Here is an 18,845-nt window from a genome sequence, read left to right as displayed (position 1 = left end):
GCGACACTGTCGGCCATGATGATTTTCAACATGTACACTGGCAAACGTGAAAGCAATCGAACACTAGCGCCTCGGTGAAACCATCGCGGAAATCAAATGAAATTTGAATTGATCGTTAAATGCATGTGCCAAGCCGTTTTGAAGAGTGTTACGTCTGTTTGTCTGTGCCCTAACCATTCACTTTATCCTACCTTCTGTCCTACGGTCTACCCTAACCAGTTAACCTACCCTCTAATCTCGCCCTGTACCCTCTACCCTTCATCATATCCCTCTACTCTACCGTTTACCTTCCCAGTCAACCAGTGATCGTATACGATGTTGCATAAGATGTTAAAGTGGAGGTGATATACGTACATTTTACATGCCCCTAAATGGAGGCATGCACGCATATGGTCTCCATTTTATCATCTTATGCAACATCCTATACGATTACTGGTTGTCTGGGTTACCACCTTCTTTACCCTCTATCATCTAACCCATTACCCTAACCCACTACCGTACGCTAACCTTGGTGACAGGCCCGGATTTTAGGGGAGGGGCAAAGGGGGCAAGTGCCCCGGGCCCCCCGACTAGAGGGCCCCCTAAGAATCCTGAAGCACTACATATTTTCTTCAAAATATTCATATAAAATGCACTTCGACAGACGATTATATTTGATACATGCACTGGAGTAGTTATAATTGGGCTCCTTCGAGGGTATACAGCTAACTTTATAAACTGAATTTTCACTTGAAGATCCAAAGTTTCATAATTTTTGATGACTTTGCTTCGAAATCCTAAGTTTTATCATTTTGGTTGCAAAAATATTTTTCTCTTTCTATTAAGTTAAAAAAACTATATTTTAATTGCTAAACAATTCAAACATAGAATTCAAGTGTATTTCCCAGAATTACTGTTTGGCGGGATCGGTTGTAAGCTTGGTTGCAGCAAATTGATATCTAGAGAGGTATTACAGTATTCAGTAATGCGGTAGTATGAAGTTTTTAATTTTGGTATATGTGAGTTTCTATAAAACCCTTTGGAAGTTCTTGTTGAAACTTATAGATTAACTTTTTTAGAACTTTAAATTACAACAAAAAAGCGTCTCTTACAAACAACTGCTTAATACTCATCTATATCAGTTCGTTGAGGACAGATGCTGTCATGGGAAAGAGAAGATAATGATTTCTGGAGATGTTCGGGAAATTCGGAGCAGTTTTAGAAATCTAGTTTTTAAAACATATCGGAACCTGCTACAGTTGCCCTCTAGAGTCCCAATTTTGTTTACTAGTAGATTATTTCAATCCGAACTGAACGCTAGGTTAAATTGTCATAGGGGCGATTCAAATATGACGTCCATAATAGCCGAGGCGGTAAACGCACGGGTATTCAGCATGACCATGCTGAGGGTGACGGGTTCGATTCCCGGTCGGTCCAGGATCTTTTCGTAAAGGAAATTTCCTTGACTTCCTTGGGCATAGAGTATCTTCGTGCCTGCCACACGATATACACATGCAAAATGGTCATTGGCAGAGGAAGCTCTCAGTTAATAACTGTGGAAGTGCTCATAGAACACTAAGCTGAGAAGCAGGCTTTGTCCCAATGAGGACGTTACGCCAAGAAGAGAGAGAGAGAGTCCATAATTTTTCGGGAATTTTAGACCCCCCTCCCCCCTCTGTCACGCTTTTTCGTATACCTTATACATGGAGTGTCACACTTTCTCAGACCCCCCCTCCCCCCTAAACTATGGACGTCATTTTTGAATGACCCCATAAATCTTATAAATTCGGATGAAAGTTTAAAATATATGTATTATTTGAACAAGATGGAATTTACGCTGTAAATCAGAATGCAGCATCTTGAAATTTAAGCAAAAATATTCATATAAACGTCCGTACCTCTTTTTCCAATTATTTAAATAATCTGTCGAAATTTTGGAGAATAGCATTGGAAAAGGTATACTTTTTAAAGGTCATCAGAAGAACGCAATATTCGACCTGGAGGTTTTTATTGCTTCATTACAAAAAAAAATAAAAATAAAAATGTGTCATTAAAATTAACAAAAGAGATGCAAACCACAAAAATCTGCAAAAAAAAAACGCATAATACACAACATTGAAAAGAAAACGTTAATGTATGGTTTAAAGCTATTTTCATTTAGAATCCGGAATGACATAATCACGTATATCTTAGGGATGGAATAACAAACATAAAAGGTGAAGCCCTCAAAACAAAGGTTATTTATTGTACTTTCATGGAAAAATATCATTGAAATTATTTATTTTTATTTTTCACACATTTTCTCACTTTTTCAGTGTTGACCTCTCTAAAAATCTGCACAATGGTGTTAAATTTTAGCAACAACCCCTTCCGCACGTTTGTTCAACAATCAGGTCATCTATGCAGTGTCCTGAGTGCCTTGACTAGTCTGACTAGGATTCCGAAGAAAAATTGCCAAACTTTTTTTTATTGCGAAATGAGGGGCAATTCAGTAAATTGAGAAAACGCAAAATTTGAGTGTTTTTTTCGTTGATAAACACTACCCATCTGTGACGATACCACTGAACGTCTCCGGCTGTCATGGCAGCTCATCAAAATAGGTTAAACCTCTACATATCCCTTGTGCGCGTTTTTAAAAAGCAGCACGCGATTCTTGAGGCTGTCATCCTTGTATAAATTGGTTCTCATCATCTTGTTGCGGAAAAAACATGCCCAGAGTTCGAACTTCTTGGCAAATCTTCAAATTCAAAGCAGATTTCCCAAGTAACAATTTCTATGCCTTCTGCTCTTAGATATTATTTATTGAGGTTTTGTCAGGAATTTGGTAAATCCTTTTAGCTTTACTAAAGAAGTTTATAAGAAAATGCAGATTTAGCAACAAATGCAACTTTAAAACGTTTTGTAGATACATAGAAGTTTATCGAATAAAATTATCCATTTGCCTTTTTTTTTCAAGCAAAAAACTTATTGTATGCGAACTGTTAAATACGCAACAAAACTTTTTGCTAAAACTTCTCTTGAAGCCGCATGCATGTTATATCCGTTCGGTAATAAAACCTGATTGACTGCATAAAGTCATGATAAAGTAACCATGAACCTCTTCAGAATTACCAACGGAAGCATTAGAGCTGATTTAAGAATGCTACTGAAATACGATCTTCATTTGATCAACAGATTTATAAGCAATTAAAAAGGCATAATAAATTATCTTTGCGCATAAAGTACACTTGATTAGAAAACCCTCAGGTGGGTTTAATTTCCCTGGCTAGGTGACTACACTAAACTTCCTTCTCTAGAGTTTGATTGTGATCGGGGTTTCCGAAGCAGCTAGCGGATAGATGCGAATCACATCATTCGTTCTGGGTCGGATGTCACAGTTATGCACAAATGAAGATTATTTTAATAATTATTTTTGCTCACAGCCGCAGCCGGCATATAATGATCACGATTGATAAATACCGTATTACTTACCAAACACTCAAGCAGCCTCAAAAACACGAAAAACTACTAAAAACAGTCACGAAGATACAAAAGTGGTTTGTTTGTTTACATTTTTGGTATCTATCTGCCAAGCGCAGAGTTCTTAAGAGCAATAAGTCTGAATTCGCATTTCTTTAAAACCTAGCAGTGTTTGAGTAGCGCATATAAGTATGCGTTAAGAATAAGTAGGTATATGCTAGCCTTCACAAGCATATTCTTAAAGAACAGTCACCCTAGAACAAATTGCTTCTACACTTACTGATCTTAAACCATCTGAAACAAAACCAGGAGGATTTAACTAGACGGCGTCCATATTTTTCATCGCGACGATCAATTCCTGCTTGCAAAGTGTGTGCGCCATGTTGATGTTTGGATTGTGTTTTGAATACATGGTTTTACCAGCTGGATTGAAATTTTTATTTTTGATTTGCCAAAAAGATGAAAATGACGTGGCGCTTCGCTTTATTTAGAGGCAATATATCGCATTATACCACACAGATCGAAAAAAAAGTGTAAAATTCTATGACATATGATGCACATAATTGGAGCGTGGGATATCATAGAAGTTTACATGACATATCATGTAAAAGTCATAAAATATCATGTAAACTTCCATTATATGTCATGTAATTCAGCACGACTCTGTGTGTTTACATGACATATAACACAAATTTACATGATATATCATGTAAACCATCATAACACTAATTTTACATGACTTAACTGAAGTTTACATGACGTGTAAATCTCATTATTTTTATCTGTGCAGTTAACTTTTTTGGGAAGAATTTCTTTGCCATGGTAACAGAGTTTCTCCCCGTGAAAGTCTACAAATAAATATTATTGACATGGATGACTATTTTTTTGCATTATTATTAATTTGTAATTTACTGCCAATTTCAGTGATGATTTCAGCTTCAGTTGCATTCAAGTCGTTGGTTTTATTCGTTCATCTAAGTCGTTCTTAGAACTTTAAAACGGCAAGTTGATCTTTTTGCGACCTACACAACCGATCTTATCTATGCTGTATGATATACTACAAGAATATGCCACAAAACCAAGTAGCCTATATAACGTTTTGAGGAATGGTTTTAACAACCTCCTGTAGGGTGGACCCTTTTGGGTTTAATATGGTTTTATGACGGGTTTATTAGAGCTGTTAAGCCTACTAAGCTTTAAAATGAGTTTTATCAGTTTGATTATAACAACAACTTGTAGGCTATGAGAAAACTTAAAATGTTACTTGGGTTATCAATGAACCCAAGCTTTTTTCTTCCGAGGACACTTCCTTATGCCATGGTTAACAACATCTGGGCACATAACACATAATGGTTTTAACGATATTAACATTTTTCGCGACTGTCGTACCTGACCACGCTAAATTTTCAACGTGTTTGTGCAAGATTTTTTTCCTCCTCTTGTCTTCAATCTGAAATAACTTTTCACTCGTTGCAAGAAAATCGATGAAATTTTCACCATTTAAAGAGGATTAGTGTATGATCAGAGTGCTGCAAAAGAATGATGATTATGTTCATTGAGAGCGCCACTAGAAAATGTGACATGATTCCGGATTCTAAGTGAACATAGCTTTATATATTCAAAATCATTTTGGGGGCCCACATTTAAGGATTTGCCCCTGGCCCCCCGAAGCCTAAATCCGGCACTGCTTGATGATCTCGCCATTACCCCACTTGATCTGTTACCATCTATATGCAAATTCTAAAAAGTAATAGTTACTTCAACAAAATAAAATTGACTTAAAACTAAATATAAAGATAGTTGCAGAAATACCTAAATTGTATCTTTTTTTTATTCTTCAACCACTTAATCTAATGTACAGCTCTTTTATCCACTAGGGCACCGCGTGAGCGATTCCAATAGGCAGCTGAACTTACACTTTGCACAGCGCTTGAATGTATTATATTCTAATTCTACTATATCGAACAGGTTGCCATTGCGCTGCTGTCACTTTTCTACCCTGTCCATGGTAGAATGTCGAGCACGAGGATGTTGATGTGTGGCTCTTGTTCCTTTATCCAGTCCGATTGGGGATCCATTATGAGTTGCTGTTAGCCGATATCCAAGTTTCCGGGTCCGTTAGGATTTTGAAATCGGACGCAAAAAATGGCGAAGATATGGGCCTAAAAAAACATGTTTTTGAGGGGGTGACCCCAAACTTTTGATCGGGAGTGTATATGTTTGTCAAGCCAATACATTACTCCAACTGCTGCCCATCTATGGTTCTCTGAAATCAAGGCATGATTTCGTTAAGTTTATTTAATTGTCCAAGGAATAGTTATGAGCGACTTTCCATTCACACATGATGTAATATGAGTTTATATAGTCGATTACAGTTCATCAACAGCCCATAGGCCAGACTTCAACTAGGCAATCTCGGCCATGTTTAGGGTAGTATTGGTATCTAGTTGTTCCGCGTGAAAATAGCTCTAATTATAGTCCATCTACGGTTCTCTGAAGTCAAGGCATGACTTCGCTGAGGTCACCAAATTTTCTTGGGAATAGTTGTGAGAGGCCTTCTCATTGACACATGATAAAATATGAGTTTATGAGGTTTCACATACGTAAAATATGTTATTACGGTTTATCATTAGTTCCATGAGCTCAAGGCCTGACTTCAGCCAGGCCAACCCGGGTGCTCAGGAATCTAGTCGGGGAATTTACTTATTCCTGTTCGATGAAACAATTGAAAATCATCCGTGGTGATTATTTCGAGTAATCATATTCTGTAAGAACGGATTCGAACAATCCATCGAGAGATTCAGAAAATATAAACAATAGTACAAGGGTAACATATGTTCCAAAGATGTCTCCGATGACCTTTGGGGTCAATAGGGAACTGCATTGTTTTGATTTTGTATGGGATTTTGACGTTTCTTGGCCTTGTTGTTTACAAATTTTCTGTAAGAGTGAAAGAGAAGGAGAGAATTTCATGCAGTCCCCTATAAGCGAATCATATCTCGTGTTTAATGTCATTTGAAAACAACAAACTTAAATGTAGACTTGTATGGTTCAGGAATGTTCAATACCCCAAAAACTCAAAGGAGATCTATCGCAGAATCTAAAAATCGACTTCAACTATCATTAGGCAACGGAATACGAAAACTCCCATTGAAATACTAGTGTTATGGTTTAGCAAATCGTACTTGGCTTTATTTTTACCCGACTTCACCCAGTGACCCACCGGCCTTACTCCGTCCAGAAGTCCAAGAAAATTTTGATCCCGTATATTTCCAAGACTAGAGTGTTGTGTGAGTTCCTACTCAAAATTTGGTCAATTCTGATGAGAAATGGAATGTTGGCATTTCCTGAACTTTTATTTCGCAGCTGGGGACAAACGGGTTAAGCAATTTCCCTCTAAAGTTTTGCCTCACTCGCAAATTTGAAGGCCCAATCATGGAACGCTTCATTCATCGATGGTCATAAAATAAGATCGTAGATAGATGTAAACTATAATCCAATTACCGTTTTCCAAGACCCAACGGAAGGCCGTAAAAATCAAACTCGATAGGCGACTCAACTTCTGCAAACCTAGGTACATGGCCTAGTTCCATTCAGTGTCGCGTCTGAAGGAAATTGCATAAGCCCATATCGTGAAACTAAATCCAATGACCAGTCGTCGCTATAGATCACACCAGTATAAAATCTCCTATTGCGTCCAGATTAGACGAACTCGCCGCGTACCACCGCGCCGGTACCGTAACTACCATTGACTGTTAAAACTTGTTGAATTTTAACGAGTCTTAGCAGGCCTAAGTGCACCAAGCAACAAGTACGCTCGCTCGTCATCTTCAACTCGACCCGAACCGGCCGCGGCATCGGTGAACATTTCACCCCAAAACATAAAAAAAAGAATCACAACAACACATGGCAACGTACGCCTAGTAGGCCTTGAAGCGATCAGTTGGGAGCTTTCCTTCGCGCCAATCAGTATTCGGCGCTCCTTTCGCTTTCGTCGGCGGCATTCGCCGTCCGTCATCGTCTCCATCCGATCCGTTCACCCCATTCACCTGTGATATAGCCAAATCCAGTACGGTCCGACCAGCGATGTCTAGTCAAGTTGAGCGTGCAAAATTGTAGAGCACATAAGTCTCGGCGCGCGCGGAAATACATAATAGCCAATGATCGCGATCAACCTTAGTCCCCGTAGTTATCTATGCCCGGTGGTATTCGATATAGGATTTATCCAATTTGGGATCAGATCGCGATCGTGAACTTGACCATGGCCAACTGCGCCTCGTGCTGCTTGTGCTGTCACGCGTAGCGTAGCGTCGACGGCGCCTGCTGTGTTAGGATTTGCAAACCATCAACGCCCACTATTATAGTACTGTGGTAGCGATAGGGCAGCTGTGACGTCAGATAAGCTCTACTCGGCAGACGTGGTAACATGCATCAGCGGACATGTTCCGCATACGTGTGACTGGGTCAGACGGTTACCGAGCCGGGCGGTCGCCGGCTACATTGGCAGACTGCCATGAAGCAGCTCCAAAACGAATTTGCCATCATTGATCATCGTTGGTTTTCTCTTTCAAAAACGCCGGTCGTTGCAGTACTGCAGTGCTGCATTGCATACATATGCAGAATAGAATAGCCTGTGCAACTGGTTCTGTTTTGATTCAAGAGTTGCTATTACGTGAATATCTATGATTATGAGTAACCTTGTGCTATTTTACTCTCTTTACAGTACTGGCGGAACCATGGAAGCCTCTTGAGGATCATGATAGCGGAGGGACGTCCCTTCTCGATCACTACTTCGTACACCACTTCGATCAGGATGAACCGGACTCGGAGCCGGCTCCGTCCTACGCATTGCGCGCGCTGTCAATCAACTGTGAATGCGTCAAATTGCGTCACTGTCCCAAAATCCTAGAAATGTTGAGGACTCCCAAGTCCAGCTACAGCAGTTTCAACTCCAAACTAAAGCGACTAACTTGCGGCTACAGTACCGGACGGGAACCGAGTATTTGTTGTCCCCTGGATGACACTTGGCTGGCAGATGAAGCGGAACAACGTCCTCAATCGGGAAATGCCTTCGGAGACCCGGACAATCTCAAGTATCTACAAAGCGATCGCAACCAGTTTGGATTCACATCAAATACCCGCAACTCTGCGAGGAACAACTTCGTTACGTCGTTCGAAGATCCAGAAACGCTGAAGAACTGCCCGCCGGTGATCTCTTCGGCGGACGAGTTTAGCAGGCCTACTAAGAAGGTTTATGTGGCACCGGCTGTGCGGCAGCGGCGGCCTACTACGAGGGCAACCACTACCTCGACTACGACCACAACCACGACGACGGCACCGGCACGATCAGTGTTCAGCGGCACCAGAACAAGCATTGACGTTGACCCAGGTTTTGCGACGGTTACCAGTGTTCCGGTGACGGATTCTACGGCTCGGTTGGTGGCCAGCGCCATTACGCCTCCGGTAATCAACGACGCGTTGTGCGGATTGTCTGTCAACACTCGGATCATTGGCGGTGAAACGGAGATTCCCGGACAGTTTCCCTGGATAGCGCGATTGGCGTACAGGAATCGAAGTACGATGATTTGGTATGACGATTGATTATTACTAATGTATGGATGAACTCTTTATTGCAGCTTCAGGTCGAGTCACGTATCGCTGTGCAGGATCGCTGATCACCAATCGACATGTGATCACGGTTGCCCACTGTGTGACGAATTTGATCGACGAATTGGAATTGTAAGTATTTGTAGCCGGGGTTTCACAAGCGGGTATGAGCGGGTAAGATTTTTATCCAGGGATGCTATGCTTGGGTTATCCAAAGGATTTGATTTCTGCAACACGGAACTTACCGTTCCGAACTATACCATACCACGGGTTCAGATCCAACCTAGTAGACTGCCACCATGATAACGACATACCAGGGAGTCTTCTGCGCGATCAATTGTCCAATAGAATGGTTAAGTTCGCAGGTCACTGGTATGACCTGCATACCCGACTTCCGAACCCAATTCCACTTCTTCGATCGACTTTCCGTAGACCTCCAACGTATTATTGTCCGCAAAGCCTACGATAGCTTCACCGACCGAGAATTTCAAGCTCAACACCTCGTCGTACATGATATTCCATAATACCGAACCCATGATGAAATCTTGCGGAACTCCTGAGGATATGTGAAAGCACTTCCGGCCCACTAGTACTCCATTCTGGAAGTAACTTCTGAGAATCTTGTACAATAATCCGGGAGTCCCAATTCACTACTCTTCGGCAGAGACCATTTGTACACTCGGTGTGCCTCAACATTCTATTGAAGATGATCTTTTCGAGTACCTTCCCCGCCGTGTCGATCAAGCATATTGGTCTATAGGCCGACGGGTTTCCGGTTGGTTTCCCCGCCTTTGGCAATAGAACCAGGCTCTGCCACATCCAAACCTCTGGAAAGACTCTCGGCCAGCCATTTCTGCATAGCAGACCTGAACATCCCAAGAGCCTCTGCAATAGCTACTTTGAGGGACAGGTTCGGAACTCCGTCCGGTCCCGGAACCTTACCTACGCTAAGGGACTCGGTTATCTCCGCAAGTCCCTCATCGATGACCCTCTCCTCATCGCCAGCCCCAGTTCCCAGCTGCCCTACGAAAGGAGGTCAAAAATCTGGACGCGGAAAGAGCCCCTCGATGATCCTCTCCAACATCGCTGGAGGCTGGCTGTAGTCTCTGTGTCTTGGCCATCACTATCCTGTAGGCATCACCCCACGGATTCGTATTGGCACTCTGACAGACACTCTGAAAGCAGGCCTTTTCTCTCACCCTTATCTCGGTCTTCAGCGGCTGCTCGCTGCATCCGCTGCCTAGTCTTCCATTCCAAGGGTGAACTCGCCTAGGAATGGTCGCCGTCTAAACCAAGTAGGTTTCGCTCACGGCGGAGCGCCTACCTAAATACCCCTTAGTCGAAGTATGCTGTCTTCCACCTTCGAAAGCTTGGCCTTGACCTAGCCGCCTCTTCCTCTTCCCGCTGCCTGCTATTGTTGTAGTCGATACTATAGCGAACCGCCAGGTGATCGCTGTGAGTGTAGCTATCGTCTAGTCTCTAGTTCAAACTACTTGTTATACCAGGACTACAAAAAGTAACGTCAATTATCGACTCCGCATTGTTACAACTAGAAGGTACTCTTGGTTCAGACCTTAGCCAGGTCAACAACTAATATGGCCAGTGTCTCTAGCAGGATCTGATCCCGCTGGTTCGTGAAACGGCTTTCCCATTCGACGGTTCAGGCATTAAAGTTGCCCGTCATTACCACCGGCCTTCGCTTTGTCAACACGGTCGTCCTACAGTCCAGGATTCACGTGAACCAGATCGGCCACCGCGGAAGCGTATAACAACTACAGAAGAAGACCCTGTTTACTTGGGCGACCACGAAGCTCTCATAGGTAGTAGACACCAACTCCTGGACGGGGTATTTACTCGTCGTCCATATCGCCGTCATTTTTCTGGACCCATCCGCGCCCCATTTAGTCAGATATGATGGCGATATGCGTCCCCCACTCAGAAACCGCCTGACAAAGCAGTTACTAGACTGCGTCACAATGGTTTTGGTTCAGCTGCGTTGCCTACACTGTGATTTGTTCGCTGCGGCTTTCTTGAAGGCCGGATTCCCTGGACCACCCGTTGGGTGCCTGTTGTTCACGGCTTGTGTCTTCGGGCCTTCGGTTCTGCATCGTCTACACGGCTTGCTCCTGTCAGGGCCTTTGCAGTCTCAGGACTGGTGTATAGCTGTACCAAGGCTATCTGTGTCCCTGCCGGTCCCTTCCGTAGTCGAACGGCTGCTGTGGCCACCTGCACCTAGCACTGTTGACGCAGTGCCGTGACGAGCTCTTCCGCTTCAGTGATCTCGTCTAGGTTATTTACCTTCAGAGTCGCCTCTGCTGTAAGGGCCCTCACCTCGACCCCTTCGCCAAGGACCTCTTTTGCCAGACTTGTGTATGTGGCGCCCTTGCGCTCCTTGTCGCGCTTGAGCTCTAGGATCATTTGACTCGTATGAATACGTCTAATACTGCGCACGTCACATCGCCTTCAAGATGTCCGAGTACATAGACTGGTCGGTCTTGATGACGAGCGCGTCGTCCTTCTCGCGTTTGGCAGCTGCTCTCTTACGCCTTCTTGGTTTGGCGTTTTTATAAGTAAAGGTAGGCAGAGCTTCAAATATTAGGTATGAAGAACCTTCAGAACAGTTTCAGAATAATCGTTAGGAAAAAATAACAATCGCAGTAACTAAGGGGTAGCTGAGGAAGCCTACGGCGGTTGCCTTGTTGCCGCAAACGGTTGCGCCGGGTTGCTTCGTCTTCACCTCCTCTCAATCGTTTAATCCAAGGGAACGTCGCCTTGAACGTCGCTGATCTCGGAAACGGGAAGTATCTAACGCCTTAGTGATCATATACGCAAATTGGTCCTGAGAGCTCACCGACTCGATTTGACATCAACATGCTTGTTGCGTTTCGTCTCACGATTCTTGACCATTCCGATGCAGCCACGGTTGTCCTCGTAAATAATGACGGGCTTCACCGTTATCTTCATGTCCTCGAGCATGCCTGTCAACCAAATCGCATCGGATGCTGCTGCGCTTAAGGTAACGTATTCGGCTTCGCTTGAAGATGTTACCACCGTCGTTTGCTTCTTGCTCGACCATGGCACGGTTGCTCCGAAGACCTTGAACAAGTAGCCACAACGGATTTTCGATCCTCGGTATCCGCTGCCCAGTCTGCGTCTGCAAATCCCACCAGCGGTTCTGCAGCTTCTTCATGTCTGTATTTCAAACAGAGCCCCTGCGTCCCTTGCAGGGCGTCCCTTGTAGGATCGTATGATCCACCTCAACGTTTGCCAGTGATGATCGACTGGATTCTGCTGGAAACGTCCCATGTAGCTAACCGGGTAGCAAATGTCTGGACGCACACACAACATGGTGTACATCATACTAACAGCTCTCTATATGGTTCCTTCGTCAATGGTTAGTCACGCTTCAGTTGGAGTCCTTTCTCCATCGGGGTTTTGCTATCGAAGCGCTGCAGGATCTTCGTTATCTGGGCCTCTAGTGAAAGTCGAAGTGTTCCTTCCTCACGCTTGTACACCAGCTTCACGTCCAGGAAGTAGTTCGCATCGCCACGGTCGATGTTCTTGAATACGGCACAAAGTTCTCACGATTGAAGTCAGCTTCAACAGATCGTCCACGTATGTAATGATGATCAGCTCGTCCACTGACGTGCTTTTAGTGTACATGCAGTAGTCGTGTGATGACCGAGTGAATCCCATCTTCAGCAACTGTCCATTCAGCCGCTCGTTTCAGCAGCGGGGAGACTGCTTTAGTCCGTACAGGGACTTCTGTAGCTTGCACACCATTCGCACCTTGATTCGTTTTTATGCCGTCCGAAACCGCCATATAAATATCCTCACAGTACACAGTACGGATGATGGTCAACTTCGCAACAGAAGCGTAGGTTTCTTCGTGGTCGATGCCTTGACGCTGCAGGTTGCCTGTCACCACCAAACGAGCCTTGTAGCGTACTTCCTTTCCGTTGTTGTCCTCCTTCACACTAAAAACCCATTTCGACTGAAGCGGCTTGATACTCCGGGGACAAGTTTGTAATTTCCACACTTGGATCGCCTCTGTCGAATCCAGTTCCTCTTGATCGGCTTTCAACCAAAGGGTAGGTACGGTCGTCTCGGCCTTCGATATCGTTGTAGCAGTTTGGGACATACATGGACCGGCAGAAACAGCTCCGTAACCAGTAAAGAATTTGAGAAACTTACCGGGGAGCTTGCGCTCCTGTTCGCTGCGCCTCAGCAACGGTTGACCTTCATCCTCGGATTCGTGCTGTTCTAGTTGCGAGAGAGCGCCTCGGTGGTGTTGGTGTAGTCTACAGTCTTGTCAGTCGCGTCGTGATCTTGATCAACATTCGATTCGATTTCAGCATCAGATTCGATTTCTTCGGGAGGATTGGGGTTGCCATCCTCAGCATCGAGACCACCTCTCTCTTCTTGCTCTGGAGGGAAACACACCACCAGTGGAGAATCCTTCTTCTCAGGACATTTCTGGTACGGAAAGCAATTTTCGTCGAACTTCACATCACGAGCAATGATGATCTTCCTCGCGGCATGATCTTCCGAGCCGCTTGTGCCAAAGCTAATCTGTCTCCGACATGCACAAGTCCACGGTTGGGCGATCCAGGTCAATCTCCAGCTCGTACAGTCCGCCCCTCAGTTGGGCGGGGGCGATAACTTGCCCGTCTTTCTTCAATATTGCGACCTTGTCGACGAAGTTTACCTGCACGCCGGCCGTGACGCGCTTCTTCACGGACATTGAATTGTCGCGCAACTCCGGGATGTACAGTACGTCCTTCATGTGCAACGGGAATTGTTTGTTGCTGTTGACATAGACCTCACCGACCCCTTTTCTTGGCAACGTTAATAGCAATCGGCTGCTTCAGCTTCCGGACCATGGAAGCTTGAAGACGATCTTGTCACTCGACTCGCCACAAAACTTACTGCTTTCCGTTGATTGGCCGCCCCGTTAGCTTCACTACCGGCCTTTTGCAGACAGTCCTTCTTGAGGTGGACACACTTGTGGCACCCTTTGGCCTCGCCAACTCCTCCGTTTTGCTCTTGACGTTCCAAATCTTCAGATAACAGTCGCTGCTTCGCAGCTTTTATCTCCAGATCCTGCTCAGGAACATTTCCGAGGGCCGTAACCAGAGGGTCATAGGAATCTGGCGGCGTCTAGAACAGCAGCACCACCAGGTCAGCATCGTCTATCTTTGCACCAGCCGTTTTCTTCTGCCGGACCAAATCGTCGAACGCCAGTAGATGAAGTCTCATCGGATCGCCTTCGTTCAGCTTCAGTCGGTTGAGCTGCTTCCGGACCAGGTGTTGCGATCCAATCGACTTGGCTGCAAACGTAGCTTCGAGGGCCGTCGACTTCTCCCGGATGACCTTCAAACATTCGTTGCCCAAGAAACTCACTATTAACGCCTTCGCCTTCTTGTCCGCTTCTTCGAACTTGACCTTCTCCGCCGCGACTTCTGGAGCATTCTCCGTCAAATTTGTTTGAGGTGCATCTTCACTCTGAAGCTCCAATGTTGGGCATCCGGTCCGCCCTTGAATTGCGGAATTCAGTACGCTGTAACTGCGTGCGCAACTTCCCGCTTCTCCCTAACGGATACCTCGCCAACCCACTTCTTGCGAAGGGGTTGGCCACGCCACTACCGCTACCTACTTGATTTTGATTTTGATTGTTTGAACTTTTCATGATTAATCTCAAGAGCAGCACGGGAAAGGAGGTCCATCACGCCAGAGCCTTGCATTAACGGCGGTAAGGGACGAAATACAGTGGGTGTGCCCAGGTATCTCATAGGTTCCGTCAACGATCGAGCATGTTTTTCACCCCTTCGATCACTCATTTCTCGTCACGGGTCGCTTGACACCTTGTATTGGAGTTACAGGGGATAGACAAAATGATCGGGACAGGCAAAATTTACACTTTTCAAAAAAAGTTCAACTAGCTGTAACTTTTCGAAAAGTGCATCAAATATTCTCAAATTTTTACTGTAAGTTCATCAACTAGTTGTGTATCAGTGGTCAAAATTTGAGAAAGATCAGGCCATTCTCCACGAAGTTATAAAGATTCTTGGAAAAGGTAATATTATCCGATAGCCAACTTTGAGCTGTTATATCTCCGAATTCAATGAACCGAATGCAATGAAATTTTGACCATTTGGTCGGCGTTAAGTCAGAGGGGACCAAGTAACAAAATTGACGAAAATTAGATTTTTAAGGCATATGATTAAGAATTACTTAAGCTACTTGGAACATTGACCCAATTTTCCTAATGTTACAATTAACGAGAGTTATAGCACAATTTTCTTTTGATTGAACTGCAAAAATCGACAATAGTGTGCAGTCAGAGTGGACCATATGCTTGATGATAAGAGAGTTGAAAAAATATGTATTGATTAAAATCCAATAAATAGTTTATCATCAAAATGTGATACGTTTGCAAATTGTATGGCTCCCTAACGCATTTTCTGATGATTCTTGATCAAGAAAACACGTGAAATTCCATTTTATTAAGGTCAATATCGTATTTTACAGATCGTCGTGTTGAAGCATATTGTGGCATTTCGCGTGCAGACAGAGTGGACCATGCGTCTCTAAGAAAAATGGTTGAAATTACCTTATTCTTCGTAATCCTTTCCAAATCAAAATATGTTTGTTTAGTAGCTGTTGGGCATAAAATTGAAATGTACCAATAGCCGTTTCATGAAGAAATTGATTTTACCGATTATTTAAGAATTGTGTACTTGGTTCACTCGGTCTGAACGAATTTTTGAAAAATTCCAGTCCTCTGAATATTTTTTTATGAACTGTGAAACAACAATATTTCAAAAACGTACCCAACTATGAAAATACATTCAAAAATTGTTAGCTATTAAATGTTCAAGTTAAGAATTCTTAAATAGCTCATTAATTGACTGCCCTTCATGTGATATTGAATTGTTGTACTTGGTCCACTCTGACTGAACATAAAAATTAAAAATGGTAATCAACAGTGTAATAACAGAAATATCAAATTTCAAACTTCCTGTTCACATTATACACTACTCCTATTGACTGTTGTCCTACTTGTGCATTACTTTTCCATCAAATATGTAAAAACTTGAGTGTGAACTGTAGTTGGTTGAAGATTTTCCAAAAACCGTTCAGTCAGAGTGGACTAAGTACAATCAATTACTTAGCAATTTCTCGGTTTCAAGCTTTATTTTACGTTTTTTCGCGATCAATACAGAGCGATGCTGTGTTGAATAATTATTAAGATTTATGGCAAAAATTCAAGAACATTTGTTGAAAAACTGAAAACTTATAGAGTTGCAAACTTTAAAGTCGTTTTTCTAGAAATTAAGTAAAAGACACATGGTCCTCTCTGACTTAACGCCGACCATTTATGACTCATATAATGAACTATGAAAAACCGTTGACTTAACTTAAAATTCTTAACACGGAAGAAAATTATTACGATTAGATTATTTTTCTAATGAAACACCAAATTATCCAAAACTTCAATATCGTTTCAAAATTCAAGATGCAAATCGTAGTTCATTTAATTCCCCTCTAATTGACTTATATATAAATGTGGTTTGAAGGAAAGTAACAACATAGTCGCCAACAAATTGAAAAAGTAGAGGAATACATATTAAAAGTAGACCAATTTGCTAAAAAATCGTGAAAAAAATTAAATCGCTATAACTTTTTCTCTTGTTAAAAATTTCAAGTTAAGTCAAATGTTTTTTAGAGTTCATTATATAAGTCATAAATGGACAGAATTTCATTGAAATCGGTTCATTAAATCCGGAGATATAATAGCTCAAAGTTGGCTATCGGATTATTTTACCTTTTTCAAGAATCTTTATAACTTCGTGGAGAATGGCCTGATCTTTTCCAAATTTTGACCACTGATACACAACTAGTTTATGAACTTACAGTAAAAATTTGAGAATATTCGATGCACTTTTCGAAAAGTTACAGCGAGTTGAACATTTTTTGAAAAGTGAAAATTTTGCCTGTCCCGATCATTTTGTCTATCCCCTGTAGTAGTCCTATTCTTATCCGGCGAATATGCGGCTGACTCCCAAAGGGAGGGGTGTCATCAGGCCCCGTGATTGTAATCCCAGTTGCCTCGATAGTGTTCCGCTGTGGATTTTGATCTGTCTATGAAGCATGAGATCACCGGACGGAATACATGAATCTTTTCTTTCCGTGTGAATTCCACAATTTTTTGCAACTTAACTCGGGCTTATTAGTGAGGACAGACAGTTCTTCACAGATGGTTAAAAAATCGCTGATTCGACTGATTTCGGTGTCTACAACAAATTCCATTGCGCCATCTTCATGCTTCATAAGCCCTATTTTGTATACATGGCTGAGCTAGCGCGGCTATCTATTTCACCTTAGTAGATCAGCACACTTTCACCTGAGCACCACTTCAATTCACCGGCAGACTAAGCTCCCTGGAGTCTGTCCGGTCAATGCAATCGATGAAGTACGCTGAGTAAGGCCGTTACAAATATTTATTTCACTTTTTGTCCCACCACTCTTTGACTGGTCGAGGGGGGGGATAAAAATAATAAATCATTTAATTTGAAAAATATTTAAAACTCATCGGATTTGTTAAAGAGTTTCGAGCTAGACCCCAAATTTTGATAAATATTTTTTTGTCTGCCCCCTCGAAATGCAAAATCCAGCCAAAAATGTTTGAAGGGGGGGGGAGACAAAAAGTCAAAATAAAATTTGTATCAGCCTAATCTTCCTGAATGAAATACGCCAAGTCTTGAGTGCTTTGTCCATACGCCCATACACCATTACCAATAGCTTGGGTCTCTACACATTGCTCGATTCCGAGCAACGAGAAAGCGGACTCTCTGGAAGATGATATTTACGAGCGTCAATCGCCTTCGACGATTTTTTTCTTTGGGTCGTCAGGAGCCAATTGATCAGCAGCAGGTACCAAAAATGTAGAGATGCATTCTATCATTCCAAAGGTGTCGAAGAATGCATGGTTCAAGGGGTTGGATTTAGGCTGCGATTTCATTCGTGTCATGTACCAGTTGAGTTCCAACCACTATTTGTTAAACGCACATATCTTCCGTATTGGGCTCTGGGCGTGGCTATAACCAGGATATCGAACATGACGTATGGGATGGGGATGCACTGAGCATCGTGAGGTCAAATCTGATCTGTATGAAATTCTCCGGGTCCGAGGATATCAACAGAAGCCCGTTAGAAAAGTTTTGGCAGGTGTTGATTTGAAGTCCATGAATTTACCAGTTTTGAAACGTGGTGCTGTTAGAGATTGGTTGTCGTTCGTTCCTTGTTTTCGTTGTCCACTATTTGGTTTTGTTGTTCGTCCTCTGTCCAAGGGGGAGTCGCTGAGCACATCTTTACTTGCGCCAATTATTTTCAGTGTGCCACCGGGTATTGAAATTGCCTCTGTCTTTCATCGTCCTTCTTCCGCTTGTCTTCTTCTTGTCGTTGTCTATCGATATAGTCCTTTCTGTTTGGTTCCATTACAGATAACGGCAGTCCGTCGTTCTTTGTATAATATAGTAATTAAGTTAGTCCAAGTTCCCAAGATGCTTCCTGTGGTAGTTTGGTGTATAACTGAGTAGGTCATGACGTTGGTGAAAATCATTATCATGCGATCTGTCAATCTGGAGAGTACCACATTGGCAACGAGAAGAACCCATTGCAACGCGAGTAAGAAAGAAGAGCTGGTAGACTTCTAGCAAAAAAGTAACTTGGGCACCAGAATTGATTATGGACGAAGAAAATCGATTTTGAAGCGAGGAAACAACAAAATCCTTCTA

The 18,845-nt window shown here is 43.0% G+C and overlaps 1 protein-coding gene across 1 annotated transcript in view; it reads left to right on the top strand.

The window, feature by feature from the left end:
• The window catches only part of LOC109424826 (CLIP domain-containing serine protease B9), a 38,970-nt gene that overhangs the window by 18,123 nt on the left and 2,002 nt on the right, over positions 1-18,845 (top strand). Inside the window, exons 2-3 of the mRNA XM_019700018.3 lie at positions 8,162-9,013; positions 9,075-9,177. Coding sequence (XP_019555563.2) covers positions 8,162-9,013; positions 9,075-9,177 — 955 coding nt within the window. The remainder of the gene's footprint in view (positions 1-8,161; positions 9,014-9,074; positions 9,178-18,845) is intronic.

The sequence above is a fragment of the Aedes albopictus genome, chromosome 1, assembly GCF_035046485.1.
Source record: "Aedes albopictus strain Foshan chromosome 1, AalbF5, whole genome shotgun sequence".
Taxonomy (NCBI): Eukaryota; Metazoa; Arthropoda; class Insecta; order Diptera; family Culicidae; genus Aedes; species Aedes albopictus.
Note: the sequence above shows the minus strand (reverse complement) of the source record. Positions and strands in the feature narration are given on the sequence as shown.